General features: G+C 41.9%; 1 protein-coding gene across 2 annotated transcripts; it reads left to right on the top strand.

The window, feature by feature from the left end:
* Positions 1-352: 352 nt before the first annotated feature.
* ATP5MC2 (ATP synthase membrane subunit c locus 2) lies at positions 353-20,672 on the top strand. 2 transcript variants are annotated; one of them, XM_070740812.1, is made up of 5 exons: positions 353-442; positions 7,217-7,289; positions 16,264-16,341; positions 18,630-18,820; positions 20,383-20,672. In XM_070740812.1, exons 2-5 carry the CDS (start codon positions 7,224-7,226, stop codon positions 20,495-20,497), a joined length of 450 nt encoding a protein of 149 aa, XP_070596913.1. In that variant the 5' UTR covers positions 353-442; positions 7,217-7,223; the 3' UTR covers positions 20,498-20,672. The 2 variants fall into 2 exon arrangements, with proteins under 2 accessions (XP_070596913.1, XP_070596914.1); XM_070740813.1 differs by having other exon boundaries at positions 416-2,197.
* The last annotated feature ends 2,142 nt before the right edge of the window (positions 20,673-22,814 follow it).

The following is a 22,814-nucleotide window of genomic DNA, read 5'->3' as shown; positions in this document are numbered from 1 at the left end:
AATAGTTGCTAGTTCGCCCAAGAGCGCCACCTGCTGAAATTAAAAGAAAAGCGCCAGCGGTCTTTCTGTCTTCCATAGCAACGGCCATACAAATATCTTCCAATGCTAACCACCTTTGGGACGCGATGCTCCAGAACGATTCGAAAGCGAATGGTGACATTTTCCGGCAAGAGGCGAGCCGCTGAAAATTATACCGCACGCTTCCGGGCGACTAGAACGGTAACCTTCCGTGCAACCACCCAAACCGGCAGATGGCGCTGTCATATATTCCCCACTTGCATCCCCTCCCCACTTAGCGTGATGGGCGCTCCAGCCGCCTTAGCTCTTTCTCCGCAGAAACCGTTTCCGGGGGTGGGGTGGGGGCTTTAAGGCCCTCGAGTCGGCCTTCCGCTAGCGCATGCGCAGAAAGCGGCCCTTTTCACTCTTTCCTCCCGAGCAGCAGGTAGGGTCGCGGAGCCCTGGTCTTTGGGGTGTATGGGAAATGCCCCCTCCCCTTCTCTCTCTTCCTCCTCTCCCCACGCCTGCTTCACCCCGGCCGGCCTTTTTTTTTTTTTTTGCTTCGCTTTTGCACTCTGCAGCTCCTTTTCGGTCTTGAAAGGGTTGCACGGTGGGGTCAAGCGGGACGTGCACTGTCTCGGCGGGACAAGGGGGCGGAGCTTGGGGGAGGCGGAGCCAACCTTGGGAATGATCTTGGCTGACGTGTGGGCGGGGCCTCGCGGCTTGAAAATATTTCTTATCTCCCCTCCCCACTAGTAGAACCCGCATAGAAACCTCCTGCGAGGTTTGCGGTGTCGGGCACGGCGCGAGTGTCCTTTGCAGGGGATGGCTCGCACAGCCGTTGCGCATGATAAGAGCAGCCTCAGGGCGACCGTAAGGTCGCCCTTCAGGAGGCCTGCCAAGCCCCCTCAAGGTTGCTGCCAGGGTTTCTCCACCATCCCCTCACACACGCACCCCTTCCTGCTGCTTTGATGTAGGCAGCGGCTTGATCTAATTCACCTCAGATCGATTGCAATTTTTTAAAAAGAAAACCTGTGAAATTAGGCTTCTTTTCCGTTTTCAGTGCAAATCCTCCTTTGGTCCCAAAGGTGCTTTTTCCCTCCCTTCAAGAGGCAAGTGGACTTTTTCATTTTTTTCTTTGAAAATGTTTTGTTTTCTCATCTGAGAAGCTTCTTCAGCTCTGGAGAAGTTTCTTGGATGAGAAGCGAAAATGTCTTCAAAAGAAAAATCAGAAAGTCCAGTTGCCTCTTGAGGGGGGAAAAAGCATCTTTGGGACAACCATGACCTTGATGACTGAGAATCTCCATGGACAAACCCTCCTCTTGTTGTTTCCCAAGGAGAATGCCTCGCTATAAATAAAGGCATCAATAAAGGAGAATATTTGCAACTCAGGGCTGACATGAGGAGTCCTTAGTTCTCTTTCAGCTTGCTTGTTTTCTTGTAGAGTTTTCATTACCCTAACTAGGTAATATCAGCAGCAGTAGCGGGTTGCTACCAGTACGATAAAGGATAATAATAATTTAATAATAATAATTTATTAGATTTATATGCCCCCCCCTCCGAAGACTCGGAGCGGCTCACAGCAATCACAACAATATACAAATCCAATATTTAAAAAGAAACAAAACATTTAAAAAATCCATCATTAAAAACCATACAACCCAGTCATACCATACATAAACTATATGGAGGAGGATGCTAAAAGGAGGATGCCGCATCGGTAGCGATAGCTTCAATTATCTTGCATGCGTGTTCCACTCTGCTTTCGCTTCTGTGCATATGAAGGAAGCAAAATCTCACGAGAATGCACGCATGAGAGATTTCGGTGATTTTTTGCTTCTATATGCGTGGAAGCAAAAAAAAATGCCAAAATCGTGTGTGTGCGTGTGTGTTCACAAGATTTTGTTTCCTGCGCATGCACAGAAACAAAAACACGCTGGGATGCACACGCAAGTTAACAAGCTGCGCACGTAGCACACCAGTAGCAGCAGTAATAGAAATCCACCCCTCATCATCAGTGCTAATGTGTGCTGTTAGCTACCAGAATATAAACTGACAGCAAACAGCACTTCTTACTACCGTAGCCCTGATGGTGTTATCGAGTTTGGTGAAACATCTGCAAGAAAATAAGCAAGTTTAGAGAGCACCACGGACCCTTCAAATAAAGGCAGAAAGTTTTGCCTCCTGCCCAAGTTCTAAGGTAAGAGAAAGAAGGTACAGGTAGTCTTGTGATTTATCACCATAATTGAGCCCAAGGTTTCTGTCTTTAAGTGAGACATTTGTTAAGTGAGTTTTGCCCCATTTTACAACCTTGCCACGGTTGTTAAAACGAATCACTGCAGATGTTTAAGTTAGTAACACGGTGGTTAAGTGAATCTGGCTTCCCCATTGATTTGGCTTATCAGATGGTCACAAAAGGGGTCACATGACCTGGGGGAGACTGCAACCGTCAAAAATATTGCCAAGCGTCTGAATTTTGATCACATAGCTGGGAATGCTGCAGTGGTCTTAAGTGTGAAAAATTGTGATCTCACTTTTTCAGTATCATTGTAACTTTGAATGGTCACTAAATGAACTGTTGTAAATCAAAGACTGTATTCAAAAAGGAGGCACGTAAGTTAACGTTATGACTTTTAAAAGCAGTCAAAGTGAGGTTTGGTGTTCAGCCCAAAGTCTCTCTTTACGGGGTATTCACGGATAACCTTTTGGTTTACTCCAAAGCCTCTATTATTTCTTTCAATATCAGCTTTCCTCCTTTTTCCACCTCTTTAAGCATAGGACTTTAGTTACATTCAGGTTGATAAGCTTTACTTTTTTTCTTGCAATTGGCAGGAAAGTTGCTGAAATAGAATCAAAAGGAAGCATTGAGTTACCAGATTCAGAGTGCAGGACTATATTGATATTTATATATTCCATTTTCCATTTAGGAGGTCAAGACAACACACTTAGTACTTGCTCCTGCCATTTTTTCCACAACAAAGGCTTAAATGAGATTGGTGGGGCTGAAATAGAATGGCTAACACAAAGTTCCCCTTAAACTGAGATTTCAGATGAATAAGAACCTGCTGTACATGAACCACATACACCACCACAACTGATTAGATTTATAGCTTGTTTGTCTCAAAGGTGCTTTTCCAAAAGACCATGAGACTTACTTGTTTTTTCTTCTAAAATGTTTCACTTCTCATTCAAGAAGAAGCTTCTTCAGTTCCATAGACATCACAGCCTGTTTGCAAACAAATCTGTTCCTTATTTCAGCAGTATAATTTAACACAGGAAGAAGAATATTTGTTGTTATTATTAAACAATGTCTACCAGATTTACTGGTAGTAGAGATTTACTGACAAAATAATGTATCATCCATCATCCAGAGATCTTTTAGATGATTCAGTTTAATTTTTGCTCAATTTTTGTTCTAGCGGACAAATCAATTAACCCTTTTCCTATTTGCATTTGAAAAAGATCCATTGGGTTTATAAAAATCTTGACGACAATAAGAATTTTTTTTGTGTGCTGTTAGTAATATTTTTGGAAAGATTCTTCAAGTAAGATAATGTATCTCACCTTTATGTCCTCTGGTAAGTGCTGTATTGAAATATTCACAATAGGCCTTGAATTTTATTGAAATTTGGTTAAGAAATTATGGGAGAACTATTAGCTTCTTCAGTTTTTCTGAATTAGTACATATGAGAGTCTGTTGGGAAATTCTGGGTTTTTCATTTGCTTGTCTTTTAAAGATAACGGTACTTGCTTCTGACAAATATTTTTATTTTTTATATATCATTTCCCTTTTTTTGCTAAGCTTTTTTGTTGCCTTTAACAGCAGCTTGTTCTGTGCATAATGAAAGTAATGAAGCATTTTTTCTTTGTCAGTTCTTTGTAATAAACCCTGCAGGAGTCACTGTGGGTTATGTATGTGATCAAAACGGTTACTCTATTCTGAATCATGATAAGACAGTTATCTATAAAGTAGGCTTATCCACAGGAGGGCAACTGGTATTTGATTGTAAACTGTGAATAAAAAATTACTCAATTATGGAAATTATCACTGCTATTCCAATAAATGTATGTATTAGTGACTGATGGTACAGTATACTTAAACTATAAGCTATTTTTCCTATAAAAATGAATAAACCTTTATTTCCTCCGGTCCCTCTATATTGTTCATCCCAAAATAATGAAAAGCTTTACCTGATTTCTAGCAGCTGAAGCTATTAGTTGCAACAGGAGCAGATTAAGGCTAGTTGGCAGTTCTTCCTCCACAGTTTATATCCCATAGATGTGGCAGAGGATTCTGGATCTGTAATTTGAGTGTTTTATAGAGCAAATCCCTTTTCTTTGAATCTCACGGCTGCTGCCTTGAAAATAATTTGAAACAGCTAATTTTTAGTTCTGCTCATCTGTTGTATATACTAGCAAGCTTGTTGGGCAGCTTATAAAAAAGTATGCATAAAAAGAAATATTTTAGGGGGGAAGGGAAGCACTTATTTCCTATAGCCCATATAAACTATATTGATTTGAGATCAGCATGCCCTGAATAATTCTCACAGGTACATCATGAATGCCAAATGTGCATCTGTGAAATATTTTCCTTGTAGTGCAGTAGTTGTTATGTGCTCTTGCTTGGAGCAATCTAGGGGCAATGCATAATTCAGTCTTATGTGTTGTGAGACATCTGAATGCAGAAGCCACTTCTCGCGATGTAAATATATTTGACTGTGTCTATTCTATCTACAGTCTAAATCAGGGGTCTCCGACCTTGACAACTTTAAGACTTGTGGACTTCAACTCCCAGAATTCCTCAGACAGCTTTGCTTTAGACCAGTGTTTTTCAACCAGTGTGCCGTGAGACATGGTCAGGTGTGCCGCGAAGCTCAGAGAGAGAAAGAAAACGAGAGAGAGAAAGAAAGAGAGAGAGAGAAAGAGAAAGAGGGAGAGGAAGCAAGCAAGCGAGAGAGAAAGAAAGCAAGAGACAGAAAGAGAGAAAGAACGAGAGAAAGAAAAAGAAAACAAGAGATAGAGAAAGAGAGAGAGAAAAGCAAGAGAGAGACAGAGAAAGCAAGAGAGAGAGAAAGAAAGAAAGCAAGAGAGAAAGAACAAGAGAGAAAAAAGCAAGAGAGAGAGCAAGAGAGAAAGAAAGAGAGAGAAAGAGAGGGAGGGAAGGTGGGAGAGAGAAAGACATAGAGTGAGGTAGGGAGAAAGAGAGCAAAAAAGAGAGGAAGGAAGAGAAAGAAAGGGATGGAGAGAGAAAAAAGAAGAAGGGAGAGAAAGGGAGGGAAAGAGAAATAGAGCAAAAGGGAGGAAGAGAGAGAAATTTTTTTTGTCCAAACTTTTTTGAGTCCCCCCCCCCCAACTCAATGTGCCCCAGGATTTTGTAAAATTAAAAAATGTGCCGTGGCTCAAAAAAGGTTGAAAATCACTGCTTTAGACCCCTGGTCTAAATCACAGAACCCAGTTGTTGACGTGTGTTTGGCATAAATGGGATAGTGCATTCCAGGCTTACAGGATCTGTTTCACTTTTCAAATTAAACCTGGTCACTAATCAACTAGAATCTGATTCTGATCCAGGGATGTTTTTGGTGTGTGACAAGTGAATGAAACATACAATATACAGTAGTTCTTCCACACACATTAATTCAACTTTCTCAAGCTTGCTTCATAAAAGCAAGATGAGATGGAAATCTTACACTTGCTACTATTAAACAATCAAGGTTTAGAATGTCATACTGATGTGTTGTAAATCAAGTGCCAGATTTTATTAACTATAAAGTTAGCTGACATTTTAAAAATTGTTCCTTCATTTACAGGCTCCCTCTATCTCTGCAGTCTCAAAGCATTACATCTGAATATCTTCTAGAGGTGACTTTAGGTCCACTTCACATTGGCAAATGTTTAATATCTAGAATAGGCAACAAAGTATTCTAGCAGTGTAATTTTAGGAATTTGTAAGGATTTGCATTGGTTCTGTGTCATAAAATTCCTGAATCCTTGAGAATTTGGTATACTAAAAAAATCCAAAATCTAATCTAAACATATCAAAAAAACCTTAGCCCTAATGTTCTCCTTGGGTCCTTTTAGACCTGAAACGATTTTTGAGACCCTGTAAAAAATTTCCCATGCATATCTAAAACTTGAAATTCAATGACTTTGTCTCATTTGAGGGGTTCTTTCTAAGGGTGGGGGTTTTTTTTCCGGGGGTGTGTGTGTTTTTAGTTTTTGCTGGGCAAAAAAAGTTACACTTGTTACCCTCAGGGTCCTTTTAGACCCAGAGTAAAAAAAGGTTGGTTCTAGCTACTGGAATGGTCTTTTTGAATACTTTTTTTCGCTAGTATACTAATTTGAACATTTCTGAACACAATGATATGAACTTCCGAATATAGTACAAGTAGTCTTTGTGTATCAACTGCTTTGTTTATCAACAATTCAAAGTTATGACCAAAGTCATAAAGTCTTCGGAGAGGGGCGGCATACAAATCTAATAAATAATAATAATTAGAAACATAACTTTGCAATCAATCTTGTATTTATTACCCTTGTAGCATCCTCTGGTCATGTGATCATCAGTCCATTGCTTTACAACTCACATGCATTTACAGGTGTCATAATGTCCCACAGTCACATTATCACTATTCGTGTGCTTTGCAACTCTCTTGGGAGAAGCAGAGTTAATAGAATAGGAATAAGTATACAATACAATACAAAAGGAGCAGAACATAATCTTTATTGTCAGTTTGAATGCACACTAATTGGCATACAGCTCTCCAAAGGTCACCACCTCCAATATACACTACATAAATATGACAGAATAAATAAATACAAAATTATGCATATACTTACATATATTATATGACACAGAAACAACACAGTCTAGTTCAGATGTATATATGTACACGGTGAGCAAAATGAATCTTGTGAGTTTACCAGACGGATGGCATAGGGAACAAAGCTGTTACAGAATCTGGTAGTCTTGCTAGAAATAAAAGTTGGAAATAAAATTGTGGTCACAGAATGTATTGCTTAATGACTGAAGGGAAAGTGAGTTCATAAACCCATCACAATCACATGTTTTTCTGCTTAGCAATAACAACACTTAGTGATGGAGTTGCCAGTCCCAGTTGTATTTGCTAAGCAAGGATTATCCATCAGTTCCTATTTGTGAAAAACAATGGAAGCTGTGAATATTTTGTTCTAATACCTTGGCATTCACTTTGTTTTCCAGTTGTTGAATGTCTCTGTTCCCCACAACTCTGAATATGTACACTTGTGCAAAGCTGATTTCTGCCTCCACCCTGGTGAGTAAATTTAACTAAGATGTACTTTGGGGATATTTTTAATATTGTGTAGGCTTTAAAAGCAATTGGCCACATTGACATATATGTTAAAATCAATGACCTACAAAACTTGCAACTATGCTGTCAAGCATGGACATATAGGATATAATTTGTCCTGAGGATCCCTCTGAAGATTTCTTTTAGTTTTGACTCCTTATCCTCCTGATAAAGTATCTTAACAGCTCTTGCTGCAGAGCCATAAATTGGAATGGTTGCAGAGGTAGTTTATGACAAGGGGATCATGCATATTTTAGTGTTCTTGTCTTTTTGTCCAAGAAACCCATTCTTCTTTCACTGTTTTTCCACAAGTCTAACATTTTTCTGCCAACATCTGAATACAGAAAAGCACTTTTTAAATAAAAAAAGTTATATAGTTGATCATGTATGCTATGTGCTTTTGGGTTTCCATCTGAGATTTCCACCTTGACTTTTCATTGCTATGATCATGTCACATTCTTTCCTATATATCACTACAACGAACAGAATACAGTTGATTGAGCAGTTCATTTTTTTCTCTGCTGAAAGTTGCATCTCGGGGGGTAGGCAAAATGGATGCGAGCAGCAGATTATATTCCTGCTTTTGAGGATGGATCTTCTGGACCATGTTCTTTTTATCTTCTCCCAATCCTGTAGGTGAACTATTACAAATAGTTAGAGAGACCTCTCCATCTTTCTGAATTTCAGAAGTTTATAAATATCCTTCCAAACTCCTTCCAGATTGTTTTTTAAGGTATAATTGGATTGTTATTATTGTTTCCTGTTTTTTCTGTACATGCTGTGAGCCGCCCCGAGTCCTTGGAGAGGGGCGGCATACAAATCCAATTAAAATCAAATCAAAAATCAAAATCAAAAATTTTATCTTTTGATAACTTTATCTGAAAAGATGTTCTGCCTTTGAAGTTATTATTATTATTATTATTATTATTATTATTATTATTATTATCAATCAGATTTGTATGCCGCCCCTCTCCGTAGACTCTGGGCGGCTAACAGCAATAATAATACAATGTAAACAAATCTAATATTTAAGTTAATTTAAAAAAACCCAATTTAAGAAACCAATCATACATACTGACATACCATGCATAAATTTTATAAGCCTAGGGGGAAGGGAAAGTCTCAATTCCTCCATGCCTGGCGACAGAGGTGGGTTTTAAGGAGCTTACGAAAGGCAAGGAGGGTAGGGGCAACTCTGATATCTGGGGGGAGTGGGTTCCAGAGGGTTGGGGCTGCCACAGAGAAGGCTGTTCCCCTGGGTCCCGCCAAACGACATTGTTTAGTTGACGGGACCCGGAGAAGGCCAACTCTGTGAGACCTAACTGGTCGCTGGGATTTGTGCGCCAGAAGGTGGTCCTGGAGATATTCTGGTCCGGTGCCATGAAGGGCTTTATAGGTCATAACCAACACTTTGAATTGTGACCGGAAACTGATCGGCAACCAATGCAGACTGCGGAGTGTTGGTGTAACATGGGCGTATTTAGGAAAGCCCATGATAGCTCTCGCAGCTGCATTCTGCACGATCTGAAGTTGGAATTATGATGGCTGTTCACAATTTATAAGACAGGAATGGGCCCAGGGCTTCATCCAGTCCTGTAGGCTTAGAATAACTTTATTGTCACTTTGAATGCACACTAATCGGCATATATTAAAATGAAATTTCGTTGCATACAACTCTCAAAGGGTCACTCTCTCGTATACTACATAACCATGAAAGAATAAATAAATTCAAAATTCTCCTGTGTGCTACTGTGTGTCCAAGCATGGGTTATCTTCTCGTCTGATTGGCCAGGAGCTGAGTTGCAATTTCTTTGGCCACACCTGTTCCTCCAACCGAGCTTCAGTTGTTTCAACTCAGTCGGCCTCGAGGGATGCAGATTGAGTTGTTCCTGATTATTATCAGGTGTTTGTTGCATTTCATTGATTTGATCAGGATTTAATAAGGAATTTAATTGGACATTGCGTTTGTGACCTGACTGAGGGTTTTACGCCCAAACTGCTGCTGCTACTTTTGTTTTTGCTGTTCCTGCTGATGTGCTGCTGCTGCTGCTGATAGAAACATAGAAACATAGAAGTCTGACGGCAGAAAAAGACCTCATGGTCTATCTAGTCTGCCCTTATACTATTTTCTGTATTTTATCTTAGGATGGATACATGTCTATCCCAGGCATGTTTAAATTCAGTTACTGTGGATCTATCTACCACATCTGCTGGAAGTTTGTTCCAAGGATCTACTACTCTTTCAGTAAAATAATATTTTCTCATGTTGCTTTTGATCTTTCCCCCAACTAACTTCAGATTGTGTCCCCTTGTTCTTGTGTTCACTTTCCTATTAAAAACACTTCCCTCCTGGACCTTATTTAACCCTTTAATATATTTAAATGTTTCGATCATGTCCCCCCTTTTCCTTCTGTCCTCCAGACTATACAGATTGAGTTCATTAAGTCTTTCCTGATACGTTTTATGCTTAAGACCTTCCACCATTCTTGTAGCCTGTCTTTGGACCCGTTCAATTTTGTCAATATCTTTTTGTAGGTGAGGTCTCCAGAACTGAACACAGTATTCCAAATGTGGTCTCACCAGCATTCTATATAGTGGGATCATAATCTCCCTCTTCCTGCTTGTTATACCTCTAGCTATGCAGCCAAGCATCCTACTTGCTTTCCCTACCGCCTGACTGCACTGTTCACTCATTTTGAGACTGTCAGAAATCACTACCCCTAAATCCTTTTCTTTTGAAGTATTTGCCAACACTGAACTGCCAATACAATACTCAGATTGAGGATTCCTTTTCCCCAAGTGCATTATTTTACATTTGGAAACATTAAACTGCAGTTTCCATTGCTTAGACCATTTATCTAGTAAAGCTAAATCATTTACCATATTACAGACGCCTCCAGGAATATCAACCCTATTGCACACTTTAGAGTCATCGGCAAATAGGCAAACCTTCCCTACTAAACCTTCCCCTATGTCACTCACAAATATATTAAAAAGAATAGGACCCAGAACAGATCCTTGTGGCACACCACTTGTAACCTGACTCTGCTCAGAATACTCGCCGTTAACAATAACTCTCTGATGTCTACGCTTCAACCAGCTGCAAATCCATTGAACTATCCAGGGATTAAGTCCAATCTTCACTAATTTATCTATCAGCTCTTTATGTGGAACCGTATCAAAGGCTTTGCTGAAGTCCAGGTAGGCAATATCCACGGCACCCCCTTCATCCAACACCTTTGTGACATAGTCAAAGAAATCAATGAGATTAGTCTGACATGATTTGCCTTCAGTAAAGCCATGCTGATTTGGGTCTAATAAGTTATTGTTTTTTAGGTGCTGATTTATCCTCTTTTTGAGTAGAGTCTCCATCATTTTAACTACAACTGATGTCAAGCTAACTGGCCTGTAGTTACCAGCTTCTTCTCTACTGCCCTTCTTGTGAATAGGCACAACACTGGCCATTCTCCATCCTCAGGAACTTCTCCTGTTAACAAGGATTGGTTAAACAAATCAGTCAGGGGGGTAGCAAGGACAGATCTGAGTTCTTTAAGAACTCTAGGGTGGATGCCATCTGGACCCATTGCCTTATTTATCTTTAATCGTTCAAGTTCTTCTAAGACATCGGCTTCTAAGATCACTGGAGCTGAATCCGTACAGCTGGAAGCAATGCTATATCCCTCTATAGTATTATTTTGTAAGGTGTCTTTTGAAAAAACTGAACAGAAGTAGCTATTGAAATGGTCAGCGATCTCCTTATTCCCATTAATGCATGTATTATTCCCGGTACTAAGCTTCGTGATGCCGCAGTTTTTCTTCTTCTTATCATTAATATATCTGAAGAAGGTTTTATCCCCCTTCTTTACAGATTTGGCAATTTCTTCCTCTTTTGAGGCTTTAGCAGCATATATTATCTGTTTCGCCTCCTTCTGTCTCATTTTATATACCTCCCTATCAGCTATACTTCCAGACTCTTTATACCTCCTATAGGCAGCCTTTTTTTCATTGACTATAGCCCTTACATCATTGCTAAACCATAGCGGTTTCTTCTTCCTTTTACCTTTAGTTATTTGTCTTACATACAGTCCAGTGGCTTTTAAGATGGCCTTTTTTAATACAGTCCACTGGATGCTCGCTCCTGCCATTTTATCCCTCCCCTTTAATTCATTATCTAAATATTCTCCCATTGCATTAAAATTTGTTTTTCTGAAATCCAATACTTTGGTTGCATTGATGTTGCTATTTGCTCTCTCCCAGTTATTGTGAGGTGCAGTAAGTACTTCTGATCCCTTTCAAGGACAGGATTCCCCTGCTTTTGATTACTGTTGGTAGAGTGATTCATCATTGTTGCTACTGCAGCTTGGAGAATTCCCCTTCACGAGATCTGCCTTCGCCTAGGAGCCGTGCAGCACTCGGACCCCTAACGGTTCAAACTCAAACCGTTTGACGGTTGAGTGGGAAACACTCAGGAGAGGAACATAAGAATATAAGAAGAGCCATGCTGAATCAGGCCAAAGCCCATCGAGTCACACAGTGGCCCACCAATTGTCCATGGGGAACTTGACCAGAAAGAGAAAGCAAGACCCTCCCTTTTCCTTGACCCCCAACAAATGGTTCTCAAGGGAATCCTGCCTGCCTCAACCAACATAGAGGCGGCACTTGGACATCCGTTTCAATAACCACTGACACTGTTCGGCGGGTGTAATTACCACCATTCTAGTCTCCAGAAGAGCGTCAACAACCAGGATATACAAATCTACCTGTGGACGGCCTTTACTCACTAGTCTGCCATTTGGCACTTATTACCTACCACAGCCACAGTACCACAGGTTTTGGACTTCCTACAGGTAGGGTTGGTCATAGGGCTATCCACCAATATCCCTCGCAGACAGATGGCAGCCTTGGCCGTCATTCTGAATGAGGGCACCATCTCTCTGTCACATCACCCGAGAGTGTGTGGTTTTTTAAAAGGAATTTACAACTTGCGACCATAGCCTGTTCACAAGTACTCTACCTGGGACCTGTCAGTTGTACTACAAGCACTCATGACATCTCTGAGCCTCTCTGTGATGCTAGTATTAGATTGTTGACTTTCAAAGTTGCCTTTCTAGTTGCCATAACCTCGGTGCACAGGATTTTGGAGCTTGTTGCCCTGTCGGTACATAAGGACTCACTTATTTTTCATGCCAACTGCGTGGTCCTTCGATTCAGTGGCTCTCAACCTTCCTTATGCCACGACCTTTTGATACATATCCCCAACCATAAAGTAATAAAATTATTAGAAAACTCAAGGGGTGGGTTCTAACTTGCCTTGCAGCTAGTTCGCTTCCTCCTGTGCTGCATGGTCACACCTCACGGACGTGTGTGTGCCTTACACGTGCACGCAGGCGCAGTGCCAATTTTTTTAAAAAAAAATTGCCCCAAAAAGTCAAAAACAAGATGCATTGCCAAAAATTCAGCTTCTGCTCATGCTCAGAAGTTCCCATGATATAGATTATTTTTTTTTTGCAGTAGTCTATTTGTATGTGAGTGGACCCACCTGGAGACGGATAGAGGACCGTTTCTTTGTTCCTAAGACTGTTGGAAATATGTGTTTTCTGATGGTCTTAGGCAACCCCTATGAAAGGGTGCGACCCACACGTTAAGACCCGCTGGGTTAGACCCTACATTTGTTCCAAAGGTCTATACCTTATTTCACCAAACTCAGGAAATTATTCTGCTATACCTCTCACCGAATCCTAGGCATCCGAGTAAGTGACGTTGACATATACTAGACCAGTGTTTTTCAACTAGTGTGTTGCGGCACACTAGTGTGCTGTGAGACATGGCCAGGTGTGCCGTGGGGAAATTAAACATGGGTCCCCAAACTACGGCCCGTGTGTCGGATACGGCCTGCGGAGGCCATTTATCCGGCCCACTGCCAGCCGCCTCCATCCGAACATAAACATTCCCCTCACAATCCCTCCAGCTATCAGCAACAGGAAGAGTAGAGGCACAGGGAACGCTCACTGACCAATCACCTTCTAGGATTCATCCCTACCACTAGCGATGAACCAATAGCAGGCCGCCTCTCATCCACACCCAGGAAGGTCCCCGCTTGGGCTGCCGCACACTTGTCATTGTGTGGCCACGGCGAGTAATTGAAGCTGCTACTCCTCCCCATGGTCCCGATTTCTAATCCTGGTCAGGACTGGAAGTAAATGTTGCCACCACTAGATGTTCATCGAAACAGGCCCAGGTTTTACACTAAGTGAGTATACAGTAGTCCCTCACCTATCGCTGGTGTTACGTTCCAGACCTGGCCGCGATAGGTGAAATCCGCGATGGGGAATTTATTGACTGATAGTACTTATTTAAGTACTGTATTTATATTGTAATTGTTTGGTAAGTTTTCATTGTTTTAAGTGTTTATAAACCCTTCCCACACAGTATTTATTTTAGATACAGTATTTAAATACAGTATTTACAATTTTAGATTTATTTGTTTTTTTTGAAAAACCTGCCGATCGAGTTCAGCGGGCTGTTTAAATCTGCCGATCGACTTCCTCAGAAACCCGCGATGAAGTGAAGCCGCAGTAGGTGAAGCGCGGTATAGCGAGGGACTACTGTAAATACATTTAGAAACTATATTATTAACTATATGTATAATATGTATTATGTTTAGAGTGTCATTTTGTGTCATTTTGGTTGGTGATGTGCCCCAGGATTTTGTAAATATAAAAAATGTGCTGCGGCTCAAAAAAGGTTGAAAATTACTGTACTAGACATTCGTCGGGCATTATGCAAATATGTGAAGCGGACGGAACAATTCAGATGCTTGGAGGCGCTCTTTGCTTTCCACCCAGGACGATGTGCAAGAAAGTATCACCATCTATCATTGGTCATTGGCTGAAGGCCTGCATTACGTTGGCCTATGAATGTCAAGTCAGATCACCTCCTCACCACAACCCAGCACACTCGACCAGAAGTGGGGCCCCCAACGTGGCATTGGCTACGCAGGCCTCTATCCTCAAGATTTGCAGAGCAGCCCTATGGTCTTTGCCATCGCCGTTTATGAGGAAATATAAATTGGATATGTTCACCTTGCCAGAGACGGCACTTGGGAGATGAGCGTTGTAACCAGTTCTACCAGCCAAGGGACCCTGGATCAATTTGTTTCCCATCCTACATCGATTTAGCTTGGGTATATCCCAGGCTAGGACTCTCCAAGCAGCGCACAGGAGAATGAACGTTAGCTTACCTGAATGTTCTTTCTATGTGCACTGTGGGAGAGCCCAATCCCACTCTGGCATGGCTCTGGGTCCAGGAGTAGTCAGTGTATCAGATGGACTATCTTCTCCAGATCTGGGTCTTCGTTGAAAAAAATGGAGTTCAGCCAGAGGAACAGGTGTAGCCAAAGAAATTGCAACTTAGTCCCTGGCCAATCTGATGGGAAGCTAACCCATGCTTGGACTCTCCCGCAGTGCACATAGAACGAATATTCAAATAAGCCAGTGTTCATTATCCATATGCCCACATATATGATACAGAGGAATGACACAGTCCAGCCTCTCAAGATTGTGCTGTAGGTTGTACATTGCATTGATGGATTACTGCAGCAATAGGTAGGATAAGAGAAGAACACTTTCCACTCTCTGCGGTTTGAACAGGGACAGTTCACAAGATGGAGCAGCCCAACCTGTTCAGTTTAGGACAGTAGTCTATGTCTAAATGAAAAATTCAGCTTGAGAATCTTATTTATGTTAAATAACACTCTATTGCTTTTTGATTAATAATAATTTTTATTGAAGGATCCTTCTAATGTATGCCATCTCTAATTTGGAGTGCCTTCTCAAAAGTTAAATTAAGATAAAAAAGAAAGTTCAACATCAATTGACAGTGAGAAGGAGAAACTAGCCAGTACTTTGTTTTCTTTTCCATTAATGGCTCAAGTAGGATAACAATTATGTCTAATTTGCAGACTCCTAATTACTGCTGATTCTTCAGATAACGATCTATGAAAATCAGGAATTTAATTTACATTACATTTACATTTAATTTTCCTTAGTACTTGTTGCTGAGAATAACAGAGTTAAATTCCAAAGCCCAGAGGGGGTTGTCCAGCAGGACATTTTACCATACCAGACAAAATACATTGCGCAAACTAAAACTGGCTCATTTTATTTGCATGAGTTTGTACAAGTATTGTATTACTTATATTTAACCTTTTTTGTTTTGATTGTAGTTTGAACAAATCTAAATATTTTGATGTGCATCTAATACACAGCCATAAACTATGGTTTACAAATCAAAATTGTAAATATGTGATTTACACCACTGCCGCACGAATCCCAGCGACCGGTTAGGTCCCACAGAGTTGGCCTTCTCCGGGTCCTGTCGACTAAACAATGTCATTTGGCGGGACCCAGGAGAAGAGCCTTCTCTGTGGCGGCCCCAACCCTCTGGAACCAGTTCCCCCCAGATATCAGAGTTGCCCCCATCCTCCTTGCCTTTCGCAAGCTCCTTAAAACCCACCTCTGTCGTCAAGCATGGGGGAATTGAAATTTTTCCCTTCTCCCTAGGCTTATAGAATTTATACATGGTATGCTTGTTTGTATGATTGGTCTCTTAAATTGGGGTTTTTTAGATTGCTTTTTAATATTGGATTTATTACATTGTTTTCTTTATTGTTGTTAGCTGTCCCGAGTCTTCGGAGAGGGGCGGCATACAGATCTAAATAATAATAATAATAATAATAATAATTATAATTATAATTATAATTATAATTATAATAATAATAAAAAAAAAATCACCATGTTTGACCCCACAGTCATTCCTTTTAACTCTTAGGATTTTGCCTTTAAAATTAGAATGTGCTTGCCGAGGAAGTTTGTTTTACCAATGGAAGTTTTGTTTCTCTTCTGTAATGTGTTTCTCCCCCCCCCCTTTCTTTCTGCAGGTGAGGAACAGTTCCACGGTTTTGTGCAGACCTCTCTCTGCTTCTGTGCTGAACAGACCTCAGATCAGAACGGATAAGGTAAGTTAGGATATCCAAGAGAGATTTAGTCTGAATTTGCTCAGCATTTTGCTTTTTTTGTCCTGCCAAGTTTCGGCAAGCAAAAACTTGCTATAGCTTTAACTGGGGATGAGCAAAAGCAATTGTTCAATTCAGGCAGGCCAATGGAGTTATTCCAATCAATATTGATTGGAAGCTTTCAGAATAGTCAGATTGGTATCAATGAGAATATTCCAGATTTCTCCAGAACATTCTGCCCCAAGAACATTCGGCACTGCACATCATGCAGTGAACAGTGAACATACACATGAATAGCTAGATTGGAACATTCTGTATCAGAGCAGGAATAATGATTCTAGAAGAACATAACAAGGCCTTTATCATACAGATTAAGATATGGGAATAAATGCGGCTGAAAGACAATGGGGGGAAAAGAGTACAGTTCCTGCAGGCTTTAACTTGTGGGTTTTTCTTACAGGCAGAAACACACATCTCTACAACACAGGTAGAACAAATTGGGCCCAGGATATAAGAACATAGCTCACTGATTCTTGAAATAATTCAACAAAAAATTCATTAATGTGTTTCTGTTTTACCATTTGCTATGGCTATTTTATTCTGATTCTTTAGTCATTCTCCAGGTTGGAGGGTTTTCTTAATAGGCTCCAGCAAGCCTGGAGAAAGACCCCGTCTCTCCTTCTATGATGAAAGGCAAAATGGCATTCCTTTGTCCTCTTTTATATAGCTTACCTGAGGGGAATTTTGTTGCTCCTGATTGGTACTTCAAAGTTTGATTGCCCTGAGCCTCTGCCCACTCTCTGGACTGATTGCTTTAGGTTTTATGGATGCAACAGATATAAATTTTCCTGTATTCGTTTCTTGAGGTAGGATTCTTCCTCCTCCTCTTCCATTGAACTGGTTCTGTTAGATATTTTTTTTAAGATTGTACAAGCAGCAGCAATAAAACAGCATTCATTTCCAAATAGATATCTTGTTTTTTAAAAAAACAGCAACAGGTCACTAGAGGGCCCTCAAGATGCTACAAGACTGTCTCTGTAATAATAATTAGGTCTGCAGATGTTTGTTGAATTTGTTAAAGTTTGAATCTTCTACCTTTGGAGCTTATTTGGAATTCTTCCAGCTATTCCTCCTCACCACTGGGAGAAGTTAAGGCCAGTTCGTTCAGTTCAAACTTTGGAACTGTTAATAAGCTTTGAGAAATTATCTCCATCAATTCCTCATTCATGTATTGCTTTAATCTTGTACATTCTAGGTTGGTTCCTAGATGAGGATCAGCAGTTAAATCAGTGGTGGGATTCAATTCTTTTTTAAACTACTGGTTCTTTTGGCATGGCTTGGTGGGTATGGTGAGGCTTCATAGGCGTAGCAGGGGAAGGTTACTGCAAAATCCCCATTTCCTCCCAATTAGCTGGGACTCGGGTGGTATAGAATAGATGGGGGCGAGGCCAGTCAGAGGTGGTATTTACCGGTTCCCTGAACTACTCAAAATTTCCGCTACCAGTTTTCCAGAACTGGTCAGAAACTCACCCCTGAATTAAATGCAGTGTATTTCATAGTCAAAGAGACATTTGAATCTGTGTCTTGTCATATGATTCTCTATGCCAGGTTTAGATAATCTGATACTCTCCATAAGGCTTGTATGGTAAGAACAACAGCAACCTGGGGCCAATGAAACAGGTTGTCTACCTTTTCTTTGTAATTATAATGGCCCAAATCTCAGTAATTGCCCCCTGCTAAAATTTACAGCCACTTTCAAGCCAAGCTATAAATTGGTTTTAGCTCTGCTTTATTTGGAAATACTGTACAGCATAATTTAATTGAAATGATACTGTGTTTCCCTGAAAATAAGACCATCTTATATTTTTTGAGCCCCCAAAATAAGTGCTTGGCCTCGTTTTCGGGGAGGACTTATCCTTGGAGAAGAGCAGCATAAAAGTCCAATAAACAAATAAATAAATAAATAAATAAGTTTGGGGTGTGTGGGTCAAGACGGGGCTCCTCTTGCCATCTTACCTGATTTCCAGCTGTTGTTTCCCTAACCCTAAGCAGAGGAAATTGTGGAGTCTGGCTGCACCTGCGTTTAAATATTTTTTTGGGAGAACATATTTTCGGGGGAGGACTTATTATCAGGGGAGATCTTATTTTCGGTAACAAACAACAACAGCCAAGATTGGTTAATGGCTGCAGGCTTTGCTGATGACGACAAACTTCCTTTGGGTCACCTGTTTCAGACCTTTGCCTTTTACACCCACCCACCCCCCACCCACCAGTTTTTTATTTGCTCCTAGCCCTGCTGCCTTTCGGGTGCTCAGCATGAAGTCTTGCCGCTGCTCCATCGGCAGTTCCAAACGAGTGCGGTGTCCAGGGACATTGATACTGCCGCCAAGTTTATTGGTGCTGGTGCTGCAACCGTGGGTGTAGCTGGCTCTGGTGCTGGCATTGGAACAGTGTTCGGCAGTCTCATCATTGGCTATGCCAGGTATGGTTTTTTTTTTACTTATCTCCTCACTTGTAGTGACCTTATGCCGTGGCAAGGAACTATGGGGTTTTTCTGGCTTTTATTTAGTGACCGTTCAAAGAAGAATGGAATAAGGATAGCATAGGAATAGAATTAATGGGATGGGGTGGGAATGGAATGGAATAGGAATGGAATAATGTTTGTGTGTGTGCTTGTTAATATAGTGGGGTTCTTTTTAAAACTACTGTATTTTAAATACTTAAATTTATTGAATCTATTTGGATTTGTACGATTGTTTATATTTTTGTTGTGAGCCGCCCCGAGTTCGCGGAGAGGGGCGGCATACAAATCTAAATAATAAATAAATAAATAAGGGTAGCATAGGAATAGAATTAATAGGATGCGATGGAATGGAAATTGAATGAAATAGGAATAGAATAGAATAAAACTTGACTGTCACTTTAAATATACACTAATCAGACTTTAAATATACACTAATCAGCATACATTAAAATGAACTTTTGTTGCATTCAGCTCTCAAGATAACCATTATGCATATACCTACATACACACACAGGGTACAGCACTGAAAAAGTGACTTTTGACCATTGCAACATCCCCATGGTCAGAATTTGTGCAGTTGGCAATAGGCATGTATTAATGAAGATTGCAGGCTCCCAGAGTCAAGTCATTGCCATTTGTGACCTTCCCTGTCAGCTTCAAAAAAAAAGTAAAGTCCATGGGGGAAACTCTGTTTAATGACCATGTGAGTCACTTAATGATGATGGTGATTCATTTAATAATTGTGGCAAAAAAAGGTGGTAAAATAGATCATGATTCACTTAACAGAGCGCTTGATTAGCAATGGACATTCTGGTCCCAATTGAGGACCGCTTGTTATAAGATTTTGTTTTGCTGCCAGGTTCTGCCTATCATTGCTTTAGCTCAATATAACTGGCATTACTGATTATTTCCTTAATTGTTCAGTTCTTCTCACCAAGGATACATATGTAGTAATGTTATTATCCCATCTTTTAAGAAAGATCTCCCTTGGGAATAATGCTGCCATTCATTATTAAAGTGAAGCATTAGTTTCCTCTTGTTGGCATCTCTGAGGAAAAGGCTCTTTACCAGTAATGCCGTAGTCGTGCAGAATAAAGACAGAGATGGACGAAAGCGCAAAGGGAAGCTTCTAATTAACATTGAGAGGACATTTTGTAGAAAGAAATAATAAACTTAGAAATAAATTCTGAAAGCTCTCGGCCACTACTTATTGCCACTACAGTAGTAGCATGCTAAATGTCTCTTGGAGCCTTAGTTTTAATTCTACTTGCAATCGACTGCAGAAAAGCAGTGCTAAAAAGACCTGGTGCAGAACAAACCCTAGTAAAATCTTTATAGTCTAATAAATTTTGCAGGTTTAATTGCAAAACTGGCTGAAGGCCTTCTGCTAATTCTGCTAATATGGTCAGGAACGATGCAACGTCAAACTTTCCCTGGAGAGATGCTGGAAGTCTAGCTCTTCTCTGTTTTCTGATTGGCATGTCTCTCTCTCTCTCTCTGTGTCTCTAATTCCTCCACAGAAATCCCTCCCTGAAGCAGCAGCTCTTCTCCTATGCCATCCTGGGTTTTGCGCTCTCGGAAGCCATGGGGCTCTTCTGCTTGATGGTAGCATTCCTCATTCTCTTTGCCATGTGACAAAACCAACCTGCACTACTACGTACTCTTCCTTTCTCCCCCCCCCGCCCCCCCGCGTTTAGTCTAATGTGTACGCTGAGCTGAGTGTTTTGTGGGAGAGAAGGGAAGCTCACCTGTTAAACCAAATCCTCCCTGCTCACTGGGGGGCAAGTGAATAAATACAGATTGGTATACATTTCCTGCTTTTTTTTAGCGTGCATATTTGGTTGTGTAATGGACACCTGGGTCCAAATATTTTCCCAGTGGGGTTAGTGATTGTGGGAGAGGGGGGGGGGTTAACCAGTGGGACCCAAAGAATTCCATCTGATGATGTCACCCACTTGCACAGCATAATAGGATGTGTTCAGCGCCTCCAATAGTTCATTGAAAATCCAGTAATGGCTCCAAGTTTGTTTGTTTTTTAGTTCAGTAATTTGCAATAAGTGTGAAATACCTAATCAGTAGCTCGAAGCCATTACTTTTTATGAAATTTTAATTAATGTAATGAAGCTTGTCCTTAGTGTCATAGGATTGTAGCAGTGCTTATTAGTGCTTCTGCCGGCATCACTTTAGCTTGGAGCAGGATGTACACAGCTTCTATGCAAGATACAGTCCCTGAGATGCCTGTTTGCTAATTTTGGAGAAGCACTACTTTTTCAGCTCACGAATGATGCCCCCCCCATTTTGGCAATCAGTGTTTTCTTGTTGTGTGTGTGTGTTAAGCACCTGAATAGCTCCTCCTACTTTTGCCAAATTTGTAAAAATTGGTTTTCTTGGTTTCCAGTAAATTAAAACATGGCCAAGAACCAGCAGCCTTTGAAGTGTTTCTTTTCCTCTAAGTGTTAGTGCAAATGGGGTGTGGGTGGGTGTGATATTTAGTAAACATGATGTTTCTGCTTGGAAGAACCCTGCTTAATTAGACTAAGGCTGATCAAATTTAGCAGCCTCCCTCCTTCGAGAGCTCACCATGTGCCTTTGGAGAAGGAAGCCTACCAACAGAACACAAGTGTAATGGCAGCCTCTCAGGTATCATAGGATATTGCCGACTTCTCTTCTCCCCATAGACTTTTAATGGATTTTATACGTAGACTGAATTCTCCGTCATGCTAAACCAGTGTTTCCCATTAGTGTGCCGCGAGACATGGCCAGGTGTGCCGTGAAATTCCTAGGGCAGCTCCAGCTGGGCGGGGCGCTGCCGGTGCGGCTACTGCCCGATGCCGCTGTTGCCGGCGCTCTCCTGCTGGGCCCCAAAGAAGGAAGGCGGGAAAAAAGGAGAGCTTCATTCTTCGCACCGGCAGCAAGAGGAGGAGGGTGCCATCAGCAGCGGCACCAGGTAGTAGCCGGGGGATGGCGGTGGCAAGAGCTCCAGGGCGGAGGCACCAGCAGCGCCCCGCCCAGCTGGAGCTTCCCTGGCGGGGGCGGCAACCAATGTCCTTTGGGGCCCGGAGGGAGGGCACTGGCTGTGGGAGCAGGGGGGTGCCGGGCCGCGCACGCCTGCGCCAGCGCACCCCAAAATGCACCCCCGCGCACCCTTTTCCAAGGGCACACCCGAAGCCGCGGCCGCCCCCCCCCCGCGCCTCTAGCCCCCTCGCGCCACTGGCTATTCGCCGCTGCCTTCGCCGAAAGCGCTTTTGTCCCGGGCTCTCAGCGAGGGGGCTGCAGGAGAGGCGGCAAAGGCGATCTCTCTCATTCTCCGGAGGCTGGCGAAAGTGATTTTGGGCGCGCGGGCCGGCGCGCTTTCTCTCCCCATCCCCCTGCCGGCTTACTTTGAATGTGGCAGGGGGAGGGGGAGAGTGCACGCCGGCCCGCGCCCCCGACATTGAAAATCACTTTCGCCAGCCTCCGGAGAACGAGAAAGATCGCCTTCGCCGCCTCTCCTGCAGCCCCCTCGCTGAGAGCCCGGGACAAAAGCACTTTCGGCAAAGGCAGCGACGAGTAGCCAGGGGCGCGAGGGGGGTAGAGGTGCGTGGGGGGCGGCCGCGGCTTCGGGTGCGCCCTTGGAAAAATCACTTTTGCTAGCCTCCTGAGAACGAGAGAGTGAGAGCGACAGAGCAAGATAGAAAGTGGGAAAGAGAGAGGGGGTAGAGAAAGAGATAACAAGAGAGAGAGAATGAGAGAGAGAAAGTGTGAGAGAGAAAACAATAGAAAGAGAGAGAGAAAGGGGGAGAGAGTTAGCAAGAGAGAGAACGAGAGAAAGAGAGAGAAAGCAAGAGAGAAAGAAAACAAGAGTGGGAAAGTGAGAAAAAGAGAGGAGCAAGAGGGGGAGAGATAGAGAAAGAGAAAGAGGGGGAGAGATAAAGAGAAAGAAAGAAAGAGAGATGAGAGAGGAAGGAAGAGA

This window comes from Erythrolamprus reginae, chromosome 2 (assembly GCF_031021105.1).
Source record: "Erythrolamprus reginae isolate rEryReg1 chromosome 2, rEryReg1.hap1, whole genome shotgun sequence".
NCBI classification, from domain to species: domain Eukaryota; kingdom Metazoa; phylum Chordata; class Lepidosauria; order Squamata; family Dipsadidae; genus Erythrolamprus; species Erythrolamprus reginae.
The sequence above is the reverse complement of the archived record's forward strand: the minus strand, read 5'-3'. Positions and strand labels throughout refer to the sequence as shown.

Excerpts from the sequence above, each read along its gene's own strand:
- ATP5MC2 (XM_070740812.1), top strand. The coding sequence starts at position 7,224 with ATGTCTCTGTTCCCCACAACTCTGAATATGTACACTTGTGCAAAGCTG. Across the intron at positions 16,342-18,629 it reads CTCAGATCAGAACGGATAAG|CCCTGCTGCCTTTCGGGTGC; the intron begins GTAAGTTAGGAT and ends ATTTGCTCCTAG. Across the intron at positions 18,821-20,382 it reads CTCATCATTGGCTATGCCAG|AAATCCCTCCCTGAAGCAGC; the intron begins GTATGGTTTTTT and ends ATTCCTCCACAG.